This window comes from Cygnus atratus, chromosome 13 (assembly GCF_013377495.2).
Source record: "Cygnus atratus isolate AKBS03 ecotype Queensland, Australia chromosome 13, CAtr_DNAZoo_HiC_assembly, whole genome shotgun sequence".
NCBI lineage: Eukaryota > Metazoa > Chordata > Aves > Anseriformes > Anatidae > Cygnus > Cygnus atratus.
The window spans coordinates 14,603,534-14,616,170 of NC_066374.1; the positions used below are offsets into that span (position 1 = coordinate 14,603,534).

Consider the following 12,637-nt stretch of genomic DNA (forward strand, 5'->3'; position numbering starts at 1 on the left):
GGAAGTGTGAGCAACAAAAGCTAATTTTTGGCGTTCTGAATTGCCCCCTGGAGATGCTCACATCTTTCTATTGACGATTCATGGGACCAGCAGACACCTGTTTGCTAACTTAGTGAGGAGCAAAGCACTTGTCAGTCTTACAGTGGAGGAACACTTTCCTAATATGAACTGCTGAAGCGAAGCTGCAAATTTCAGATGCTAACCATCCACTTCACACGGCACCAAATCTCTGAGCTCTACCTGCTGAAGGCGGGTATGAAGATCCAAGGTCTTCTGCAGTCGCATCTGCTTCCTTTTGATTTCATCAGACAAGACATCAGAATGGTGCCGCAGCTCGTTGCATTGCTGGCAGATTAAGTTGAGTGCGTAGTGGTGATTTGCTGCTAGCTGGTGTCCATGTAGTATCACAACCTGAGCCTTCCCTATCAGATCCTTTAGCGAAAGGGAGAGAATAGATTGCACACTTACTGAAATAATGCCAAAATACCTACATATAACAACATGCACTTGCTCTTCTTACCAGATTTCAGGTACGCATGGAGATGACTGCCATTAGGAGTAGCCAGAATGGGTGGCTTATGCAGGATAAAATGGCACCCATCATCTGGGAAAAAAAAACTTTTGCTATCCAAAAGGAGGATGAAGAAGACGACAGTATTTCACCAAGCCAGCAATGCTGCAAATGGCTGCTGGCAACGTATAGCTGCCATTTCCAGGAACTGCATTCTAAAAAAAATGTAGCTGATGTCCAGTTTAGGCACAATATGCTCATAAGCATGAAAGGGAATTTGAGCAGCTAAGGTTTGTGGTGAAAACAAACCAGGTTCTTTACAGCAAAGCTTGATGCAAAGAACATGCTGTCTTGTCTGCACTTCCTGGTCAGCGTAATGGTTACGTCTTCACCAGGCTTGGCTTTCTGCTGAGGCTGCTCCCCTGTCGCACACTGTCTGCCAGGCCTTTTGTTCCTCCTCACTCTCTCAACAAAATTTCTTCCAAATGGCCAAAAGTCTTAGACACCTCCTCTCCCATGACTCCCATTTTCCAAGGAACCTCTGGGGGTTGTGTCCAAATCCCTCACATTTTCACTGCCCCGGCCCGCTTGCCAAGCACCGCCCTTTGCAGAAGTCACATCCTCAGTTTGGCTCCTGTGAATCATCTCACTTCACTGTTCTCTCTGCTACATCTCTTAGCCTTCATCCATATGTTACGTTCAAATTGCAGACACTTCAAGATAGCAACTTTTTTGCCTCTCCATGTGCCTGGTAACAAGTCTGCCTATTAGCACTGCTAAAAGCACTTAACATATAAATAATTCTTCTTCCAGCTCATTAACTCCCACGCCTCCCCTATGTTCAGACATTTATCTGCTCTGGATTTTCGTGGTGGCTCAGCAATTTATTTTAACTGTGATAATTAAATACCCTGTTCCTGGTTTTCAGTGTGATCACAGTGTTGCTGCACAGAACAGAGAGACATGAAATCAATCCTGTCTTGCAGCCACTTACCAACAAATTACACCAGAATCAGGTCGTTTTAGAAAAACACCTACCACAAACATAGAATGTGCCTCTTTTGTTTCATTAGTGTATCTTTCTGTGGTAGATTGTCTCACCTGAGCCATACCATCAAAATGACTCAAGTCCTTGAGCCTCTGTTTCACTTGGGAGACACTGTCTCCAGTGTCGGGCAGTTCCGCCTGCTGACCCATTAAAAATTCAATGGCATTCTTGACCTAGACATGAAGAAAAAGACTGCTGCAAAATTATACAAAGCACAGACAGAGAATCATTCTCAGACCAAAATTAATCACACTTTAGCTGACTGTTAAATCCAGTAATAAAACTAGTGTCCAAGAGCTAATTTCTAAACTCAAAGATGCTTCTGTCAGCTAAATCTATGTGACTGCAGGGCAGTAATACCTAAATTAGCTCTGAATGAAGAAACACAGTGGTCTTCCCAAGTTAGCTAGCGCTGCTACTCAGACTCAAGGAGCAGCAGCATAAATTAAACACTCAAAATAAAAAGCCAAAAAAAATCTCTCTCTTTTCCCCTCCTTTTCTTTCCCAACTACTTCTTCCAACAGAAGTAGTGCATCTGATCATACCTCTTGAAAACTTTGCTCAAACTTCCACAGTTGTAAATATTGCTCCATTTTTAACTGATGTTTTTCCCAGAAACCATCGAAAGCAGTCTCCATCTCACGCAACTGACCAAGTAGCCTTAAGTACAGAAAAAGGACAGGATTAGAACAGTTTGTAAAAAGAGGACAAACAGATGGGCAAACAATAGAAAGATCATCTATTCAGGACCCCACTTAATCTCTCAGGAGAAATCAACAGACATGCGTATATGGCTTGTGAAGATCTCAGAGACTTTTCATGAAATCACCTGCAGATAACAGTACCTGGGTGAAGACGTTGTTGCTATCTCTGTTTTATCAGAATAATATCCGAGAGCCTTGCATGGGAGAACCCTTCATCTACCCCACAGCCCCATCATATAAATTGGAAAAAATATCAGATTAAGTCAAAGGTGCTTGACAGAAGTTATCCAGCAATTCAATGGGTCTGGAGCAAAACTCTGGTATTTCTGTCTGTACCTTTTTGATAGGTTACCTAACCAACACATCTGTATTCAAATAAATTGAGTGTTTCCATTGAAAAAACGGGCAAATTAGCAACAAGCTGCACTCACCGATTCACAGTCTCCCAGTCCCCAGGCCTCTCGCGGTGCTGGTCCTGACTGCATTCACCCACCTCAGGCTCTTCTAAACTGCTTAAAAGCAAGTTTCCTTCTTTTGTGACTGCTGTAATATCTTCCTGTGTAATACAAAACATTTCTGGCTCAGGTTATTTTTGTGAGGTAAGGGTAAGTCATTTCACATTGCTCTTGCCTCCATTTCCCTGACATAAAGCAGAGCACTGGTATCCATCAGACCAAAGGACTCCCAGCAAACAATTTAGTTCCCTTAAACCTTGGAGCTGGGGGGAGGCTGAACTATGAACTCGTCACCATGCTGGGTGGGAACTGGCATGCATAAAACCATGAGGCCACAAAATGATTCACGATGCCGGAGGGCAGCACTACTACCAGTCTGTCTCGGTGAGCAGGAGGGTTTATCTATCTACAAGTTCATGTTTCCAAGCAAGTATTTCTGCAGGTTAGGAATGTGCTTTTCCATCTAGGTCTTCATAGGAGGTTGCTAGAATAGCATCCCATAGTGGTGTAATGCTGGGACAGAGACAGAGCCTCTATGTAGAGAGGCAAATCAGTACTTTCAGTGTAACCTACTCTTAGAGAAAATTCAAAAACTTAGTGTGTTCATCAGTATCAGATGAGGCACTGTGTCCTGCCATGAGCACAGCCCCAAAGCAAACATGTGGCAATTTATTCAATTATTTTCAGAAATAAGAGATCTACTCAGAGATGAGAAGGAAGCAGAAAACAGATGTGGTTGATGAACTGAGCTGGAGGAACCACTGAGATTGCTAGTTCGTGGAGGAGACAATGACCAGACTTCTATTGCAAGAGAAACAATGGCAAAACAACTTTTGGGAGAAGATTCGGAAAGCACCACCTTACTTAAACTTCTGCCTGCCCCAGATTGCTCACAGCAACCTAAACATACAAGCATCTTCAGGGCAGCACAGCCTTCTTCTGAACGCAGCAGCCCAGGAGTAGAAGGCCATGGCCACAGGAGATTCTCCTCTCCTGCACATGAAGTGTCCACTGCCAGTTTCCATCCCTGTCAGTAAAACTTCATGGAAGATGACCACAAGGAAAAACAGCTAATCTTTTTGACACTACCATGTACAGCAGACTCCAAAGAGGAGTTGCCCAGTATTCTTTAGACCATGGGTAGCTGCTGTTTCATCGTGTTACATCTCACTCTCAGAGACCAAAATTCTGCTTTTGATTCAAAGCCTTTCATTATATCTCAGACAAAGTAGCTGAACTGTCAAACAGGTGCTAACTGGATTTTGTCCCATTCAGTATATTAAAGAGGTTAATTTCTCAGTTACTCTGTTTAATTAATTTCTGTCAATTCTTCATTGTGTTTTCAACTAGCTTCTGTTCAATATCACAGCTACATAAATTATCCTGATCTACTCATTACTTGAATTCAGGAATCAGCTGTACCAATCTTTTGGTTGTAAAGAGAGATACAAAGATCCCATGTCTTGCTGTCACCACAATCTGTGCAGTTTCTCATCTGCTTTCATCTTTCATGGTCTTAGAAGGAACAAAAGAAGAAAAAAAGTCAATGGAACTCATTTTAGTCGGAAGCCAAAGAATGTTTTCTATATTTTAAATTAATAGATGAGGCATTAAAAGCAACAGATGCTTTGTATTGAGCACTGCTGTGCTTTATATGCAAATGAAAACACATGACATGTTTTATTTCACCACAGAGAAAAGTATATATTACTGACTTGTTTATATACAGGACTAAATTGTGTAATCCATATTTCCTCCCTACGCTTTGGACATAATCCTAAGCACAAAGTCTAAGTCAGTCATACACCAACATATGTAGCTGCTGTTTTATGACAACTCTGTTCATTTCCAAAGAAGAAATAAAGGACCTCTCATTATCTATAATCTCACTTCCTGTACATATGCACATGCCCATACCTACACACAGAACGCTTCAGATGTCATTTTGCATATTTCTAACTGGTAGCCTCCTGGGAAAACACTGTCACTTGGACGACAAATGATTATAAATGAAAATAGATGCACTTCTTTGATTTATGTGAACACATCCTGCCATAAAGCAGAGAACCTCATTCTTCAACTGCACAGCACTGCTATTAGCACGAGAATCATTTCGAAGTGAGGGCTTGGGGACGTGCCTATGCTGTCCCCAGAAAGACACAGGAGCAGCAAAAACAACAGCGTGATAGCAGCAGCTGATATTCTACAGCTTCCACTAAATGCTATAAAAAATTTAATCAGTCAAAATAGTTGAAAAAAATCTTAAAATATTAAAGAAAAAATGTTGTTTAATATGAAACATGAAGGCTCACAGGGGTCATGTCAGGAGTGCTCTGTACTATACACTCACAAGAAATCTTCACCTTGCATGCTCTCAAACAGTTTCCTTAAGTCCCCCTGGGGAAGCAACACGCAGTAAGTGTGCAGCCCTGCGTGAAGGTGGAGGGAGCTGGGGACAACCCATCCCTCTAGACCTGCTGATGATCTCTGCTTGCAACTTTCTTCAGCAGTGGGAGTGAAGCGGAGGGAACCCCAGCTGGGGCAGGCAGTGAAACCTCCCAGCTGCCTTGCTGCCAGAGGGGCAAGCAAACCCCAGAGGAGCAGCACATTTTAGACATCGTCTTCTGTATCAAGTAAGGAGGCATCAGCTGAGACTGTTTTCTGGATGGTAATTTACTTGGATGCATGGCAAATGCATGTATAATATACAGACAGTCATGCTGTTTTATTTTGTCTGTCAACACGTACACATGCTTGGGAGGGACGGAGGAGTGGGCATCAAACAAATAGGCAGTCCAACCCCAGAAATCCTATTGTGCTATGCAAACAGCGGCTGAGCTTCTGATGAGACATACCTTGAGCTGGTAGTACTTTTCTGTGCGCAGAGCCAGGATGCGCTCAATTGAATACATGTCGTCTGGTAGTTCGGTCTCTGCCAGCTCCGTGCCAAAAGATTGTAACATCTGTGCAATTTCCTTCACAGTTAGTGCAAAACTCTCTATTGCCTGGTGGGAGACAATAACTGCAATCAGCTTGGCATTCGGGATATTCCTACAGCTCGTTAAGAGTGCACTAAGCACCAAGGCTGCAGGTGAGCCTAGCAGCCTGCTCTTGAGGAGGTGGGTGGGAGGTCCACTGCTGATGGAGCTGTTGTGTGCTGCGGTGCGCTAGCTAGTGGCCACCAACACATGGCCAGATGGCTTTTAGCACAGTCTGAATCCACAGCAGGGACTTAAATTAATATTGGGGACAAATACCCCATACTTTTTCTGCTGCCTGTTCTTGTGCACCGTGAGATTTTTCCTACCATGCTTTAGAGGTTTATGGCAGAAGCCACCATAGGGTCCACCTCACAAATTCCTTTTCTACCATCATTTTCCTCTGGTTAACCCACACCTGGAACCACTTCCAGACAGAAGGACTTAGGAGATGCCTTTGGCTTCCTGGTGATGGATGTTTCCAACTCTGCAAGCCAAACTAGCAAGTTACATCACAGCCACCTCATTCGCAGCTTCACCAAGAAGACAAGGTAGATCTGCCCAAACAGCCAACCCCAGCTTTCCCTCAGGCATGGGCACAGACTTGCCACAGCTACGTGCTGTTAGGATGGCAGAGCTGCCCCAGCCCCCTGGTGAGACCGATCTCCGTTTGACACTGTGCAACCCCAGCTCCTGGCGAGCCGCAGCCCCAGCGGCAGGGAGCTAAGCCGCGCGCTGGAGACAAACTGCAGACACTGACATTGGGATGGAAATGAGTGCTGCTGGGAGCTGTGCACGCCAGCCAGATCCCACGCTGCAGGGCGAGGTGGGGCGCTCCCAGTCCCGTTCTTTGCTCTGATCTTCCCACTGGTTACACTAAAAGGAGAGGGCGAAACCTCGCGCTGCCTCAGCTGCTACCAGACGGTTACATCAGTGAGGAGCTGCCCATCTCCTGCTCAGCTGGCAAAAAACTACCTCTTTGTGGCATGCCTGGAGCGTGCTGCGTGAGACCCACCTTCCACAGCCATGCTACATGACAAGTGGCATGGCTACAAAAACAAATGGTCACCCTGGGCTTGAAACCTTGTCCATCAGGGACACGCAAACAGCTTTGTCTCTGCTTTTGGAAACAGGATAATAAACTCAAACAGAAGTGACTGCATTTGTATTTTATTTAAACAGCATGTATTTCCCTTGGAAATTTCAGGCAATGTTTTATGAGCACCTTATAAGGACATTTTAGAAGATGTTTTTAATATGGACACTTATCTTAACACACGCAGATATGTTCTAGAAGCTCATCTTTTTCTTAGATTAACCCTAGCATTTTTGTCATTCATTTTGTCACTTCTGTCTCAAAGTGTGAGAGCTATGTCATTGTCACTGTAACACATTGTGCAAAAGAACAAAACTAAGAGCCAAAAATCTTAAAAAATCATGGAAGTGGCAATGCGTCAGTGCAATTTGGCAAAAAGTTAATGGCAGAAGCAATAGCTTGAACCATTCCAGCAACAATGTCTTGGGTTCTTGTCTCCATACTGAGATCTACGTCCTGTTGTTGCAGGACATGGGGCACAAGGATTAGTTTAGTAGTTTTCTTCATTACTGTTTTATTACCAGTAAAGGTAACTGGGAACTTGACCTGCCATTAATCTGATAGACAAACTCACAGTAAAAACTAAGAGCGTACAGGAAGGACAGAAATGCATGGCAAGATGCAGCTCAGGGAATTAAATGACCAATTCCACAAACATCCTGGCAACATTAAAGGAAAATTCGTGCAAAGGAAAAAAAGGGGGAGAGGGGTGTGTGAATTCAGTATGCAGACAGCATTCTTATTGCCCTAGTTCCCAAACACATTTGTGATATTAATCACACGAAGCAAACATTATTAAAAAAGCCTATTTTGTATCTGCCGTTAAGGGAAAGTTAATAAAGATTTAAGAGGACATCTTTAAGTAGCAGCTTCAAAAGGAGCCTAGGGGAGTTGACCATCCAATTCCCCTATAAATCCATTAAGTGTCTAACTCCACCTGATTCCTTTGTAAATCTTATCAAGGAAAGGTAATTGCTCCAGGGGTTACTTTCAGCTACGCAATGCTCATTGCCTTATAGGAAATGTTTAGCATGGTCAGAAGGATCAGTGGATCCCCAAAGCCCGAGCGCCCAGCGCTGAGCCCCGGTACGTACAGTCCTGAAGATGACCCACTCGCTGTGGCAGTATTCCAGGGTGCCTCCGAACTCCGGGGTCAGCTGCTGTTCATCAATGTATGTCAGCAGATCGCTAACCGAGCTCAGCATAACCACCTACAAACAAAGCAACATTGTGAGTTGGCTGATCACTTCCACCTAGGCAATACACAAAGCAAGCTTAGAAATATTTTATGTATCTACAAATTGGGTTTGCTCTATATATTGTTCTACAGCATAGCTTTCTTCTTACGCTTATGGCTTAACGCAGCTTTTGTTTTACACATTTGCCCATTTTTGTAAGCAAACCCTGATCTCCCAGGTGCTTTCTTCCTTAAATGAAAAGTACAGCGAGATGCTGCAGTATCTAACTGCCCATAAGAGCTGAAAGCAGAAGAAATGCAGGTTTTTGCAAGAGATTACCAGTAATCTGGAAAAATATACAAACTTTACTGTCATGAAGCACTGGCCAACTTCACCTAAAAACGTAGTTTTTAATATGAGTTTCTGTGCATCTTGATCTTTCCTGTGATAAGTCATGAATTTTCAAAACTGTGGAAGTGACAATCATTCTAGACTGAAAAACGCACAGTTTGTAAAAATTGTATTATTTCCTAAAGGAAAACATTTGTTTGCTTTTTGGGTTTGTAACTGTGTTAGCCTTATATTCCTTAAAAGTACTTTTCTTTCCTTAGTTATTCTTACTATGTCCATTAATCAAGGTGGCTTTAGAAGTCTTGGAAACTTTGACTTCAGAACATAAAACCATTTCAGTTGCTATTTTAGACACAAATAGCAACACAAAGCTGGTATGGTGTTTACACTGAGATGAAAATGATGGTTACGGGTGGAATTCATAGCAAAAGCTTCTCTGGATGTGTGTCTTGACATTTCAGACAACAAAAAAATTTCTGAGCATGCCTTTATCCTTTACAGAGGCATGTACCCTCTTTGAGGCGTGAGGATGGGCTGATAAGCCCACCACCTACTACCACTGACGTGCTCTGTAGCAAACAACAAACCGTGCACAAGTAAACTGAAAAATGCTACAGGAGAGATTTGGTAGTAGTAGACATTACTGGCAGAGATGCTCCAGTTACTCTTCAAGTCAGTGCCTGCAGAGCTGGCCCAAGGCACACAGGCAGCCACCAATCACACACAGGCAAAACGCCTCTGCATCCTCATACCGGTAACTTGAGCAGAAAATCCTCCTGACTAAACCGAAATCCAATGTCAGTGAAGGTGCGCTGGAAAAAACCCGTAGGACGAAGAACCATCACTAAGTGCAGGTTCCCCGGGAACGACGCCTGCAAGAAAACAGAGATGACATTCAACCTGGGCATTCAGCATGTCCAACAACTGCTTTCAAACACCTTTAAAAGATGAGAAATTATTCAAACCTTAGTGTTTTTTTTTTCTGTTTGCCCCTGACAGCCTCCTCTGATTCTTGTCTACACTAGGTTGGACTATGTGTTTCCTAAGACAGGTGTAACATGACGTCTACTGATGTTGGGCCAGCTCAAGAGTTTGCCTGCTGGGCTGCAATCCCACTGCATGTCAGCAATGCTTCTGCAGGCTCACAGCTATGTATTTTCAAAATGAGAGGGAGACACTTTAAGTGGTTTAGAGATACAGGATTTCATTGCAGGAGGTCTATGCTGTCCCACTTCCCTTTGGAACAAGCAAGCGATCGGCCATGCACCTCGAAGGGCTGCTGATAATACACTCCAAAACTACATATTACAGTCAGGACTATAACTTAGGGAGCGAAATTATGACTTAGAAGAGAACAGAGGTCTGAAATTTCAAGGGGAATGACAGACAAATGGGGAATGCAAAATTTATTTCCAAACTCACTGATCACCCCATAGCTGCACCAAGCATGCTCTGCTTGTCCCTGCTCATTATCAGGCACCATTTAATTTGTGGTAAGATTTCAGAATTTCCTGTCTATGTTGCTAGCAACTTTTTCAAGCATACGGTTGGCAGGTGCATTTTTAAATAGATCTGTGAAAAGGGTGCTTGAGAATGAAAAAGAATTTTTAAGAAACTAGGAGTCATATCATTAAATAATGGATAAGCACATGATGCGAAGAGCTGAGTTAATTACGATGTACAATTTTCTCTGAGATCCAGCCAGGCCAGGTTAGATTTCTCAATATGATCCTCCTCATTTATTTTTTCATTCAAACTTAAGAGCACTAAAGCTGTCAGACCCACACATATTAAGGTGCAAACGTAATCCATTGGCCACTAAATAATATCAGAGTTCTCGTCCTGTATGTTCATATGAAAAGTTTTCCTTGAGCAGATAAACAGCTAAATCTCATGCAAGGGCACTCTGTAAGCCCCCCCACACACTACACAAGTGCAACGTGTGCATGCCAAGAGCAAGACCATATAGGCAATTCCCCATCTCCTCCTCTCCAACAGCAAGACCCTGTTGTACATCACGTTCTCCCTCCCAAAGTCCCTACATGCCAGATGTGGTAGCAGTGCCTACACCAAGGGCAAGAGTACTGCACATATTTAGATATTTTGCACTGCAGGACACTTACTCTATGCCTTCAAAACAAGGATTGTTCCCATAAACATGCATTAGTGTGTTCAAAAAGGCCACGATTTACAGTTGAGATCTGATATCCATGAACTGCACTATAACTCACTCACTACGTTTTCTTTTGTAGGAAAGGTCAGGTTGTGGATCGCTCACAACTCTACTTAGAAACAGTGACTTTTAGGATCAAATAAGCCACTTACATTCAATACATTGATCTGCAGCTATTTTGAGTAGGAGCAGAAAAACCATAAATGAATGAATGTGAATGAAGCACCAAATTATTACCCTTTGGAAGTCAACAAGAACTGTGCCAGGGACAAAGACTTGGCATTAGAATCAAGAGTAAACCATTAAATACCGAAGAAGTCTACGCTGGCTCCAGGCCCTGGGTGCCGTACCCCCGCCACACAGCACTCGGTGAGCACACAGCGTTTCTGAAATGGCTGCCAGCCCCCTCTGAGCAGTGATGGTTGCAGCACAGGAAACCTGAGCAACCTGTGCTCACCCCTGTCAAGCCTGCAGATGGCCTAAGGTCTGAACGTGGCCAGCCCGTTGCAGCTTGGAGACAGGTCTCGTCTAAGGAAGTGTGGCTGAGAGGCTGCAGGAGATGCAGGTTCAGCTCCCTGCGTCAGTGCCTACTTCATTACCTCTGAAAGGAAGATCAGCTCTGCTGCAAGACCACCACAGACAGGTCCCACTAGAGAGGACACAGCTCTGTCTGAGGAGGGCCACACCTCTGAGACCCTGCTCAGCTTGGGATTTTTAAACCTGAGCTTCCCATATTACTAGGGAGAAAATCATACCTAGGCTACTGGAAATCCCTTGGATATGTCCAAGGACCTGGAGTGGTTCCTCACGTTGAGATTGAGAAAAATCTCCATCTGGGATGCAGAAAACCTTCATTGAGGAAAGCACCACCAGAACTGGCAAAGCCTTGTAAACATTTCGAATGGACTGAAAATTTACAGCATGAATATTTCACTGGAAAGTTTCTGGCAAGCTCAACACTTATCCTCCAGTGTGTCCCTGAGAAGCTGGCTGCCTCTCCCACCCCGCTGCGCTGGCTGCCCGCTGGACCCAGTCAATGCTGCTATTGCTCTGTCCAGGTCTGTGGCTGGCCTGGCTGGTCCTTGACACTCTTCTTGCTCCAGCACACCCCCTGGCACAAGGAAGTCCCAGGAAGAGGCTTGTCAACCTGTGTTTGTGGCAACAACATCCCTGCAGAGCTGCGAGGATATCGTGGCATTCCTTCCCTTCTGCCCTCACGTCCCGGTTTTCTGCATTTTGCAGCCTGGTGATCTCCCAACGGGCATTCCTCTCCAGACAAGACAACAGCAGTAGCCACCAACAAAATTTCAAAGATATCACCAAGGAGCCGCCAGGAGCTGCAAACCCTGAAAGAGTGGACATTTCTGGTCCATGACAGGCCCTGACATTAATTGCCCAAACTGATTTGAGCCAAAGCTTTGTGAGGCCAGCGGTCTTATAGTGCTTTAAAGGAGCCTGGAGGATGTAATTTTAGGTCCTTCTGTATGGTCATCAGTCCCTCATAGGTGAACCCAACGGTGAAGCCCCACACCGTCTGAGGACGGTCACTGTTTCTAGCTCAGGAACACAAAAGGCCGTTCAGGCCTCTAACTTTAGGCTCCGAGCTTATTGAACTGTCAGGAATATCTCTGAGAACAACAACCAGCCACAGATGCATCCTCCCTTGGCCTCATCTCCTTATCCCCCAGGATGACCAGTCCCCTTCAGCCCTGCTCGGCACTTCACGCAGAGATGGGCCTGGTTTGCCCTCCCTCCCTCCCTCCCTCGCCTTCTCTCACACGCACCCTCCGTGTGCTGGGCAGACTCCTGGGAAGAAGGGTCTGGCTCTCCAAACCGTGGTTCCCTATGGGAAGCTGCAGAGTTTGAACTTCTCATACATGCCCTTGGGTAGGAAACCCACAGCTTCAGGAAGGTGGACCGGTGACCAGGAGGCAAGCAGAGCCACCTGCCGAAACTACCCTGCAACAGGCATAGGGCACTAAACACCCTTCTGAGAGCAAAGGTGCCTTTGGACGCCTTTGGCTGCAGGACTGCAGGATGCCAGCACGTTGCGTACAACATACAAGAAGGGCCCATAACCTGACACTCACGTCCTTCTGTCATCCCCGCTACAGGGGCAAATTCTGCCCCAACATGACTTTAT

General features: G+C 44.7%; 1 protein-coding gene across 3 annotated transcripts in view; it reads right to left on the reverse strand.

The window, feature by feature from the left end:
* MCF2 (MCF.2 cell line derived transforming sequence) overlaps window positions 1–12,637 on the reverse strand; it is a 56,716-nt gene that overhangs the window by 22,547 nt on the left and 21,532 nt on the right. For all 3 annotated transcript variants that reach the window (XM_035541748.2, XM_035541747.2, XM_050713401.1), the window contains 7 exons: window positions 9,074–9,193; window positions 7,887–8,003; window positions 5,574–5,723; window positions 2,695–2,819; window positions 2,105–2,219; window positions 1,613–1,732; window positions 241–432 (listed from right to left, as the gene is read on the reverse strand). In XM_035541748.2, the coding sequence (XP_035397641.1) occupies window positions 241–432; window positions 1,613–1,732; window positions 2,105–2,219; window positions 2,695–2,819; window positions 5,574–5,723; window positions 7,887–8,003; window positions 9,074–9,193 (939 nt within the window). The remainder of the gene's footprint in view (window positions 1–240; window positions 433–1,612; window positions 1,733–2,104; window positions 2,220–2,694; window positions 2,820–5,573; window positions 5,724–7,886; window positions 8,004–9,073; window positions 9,194–12,637) is intronic.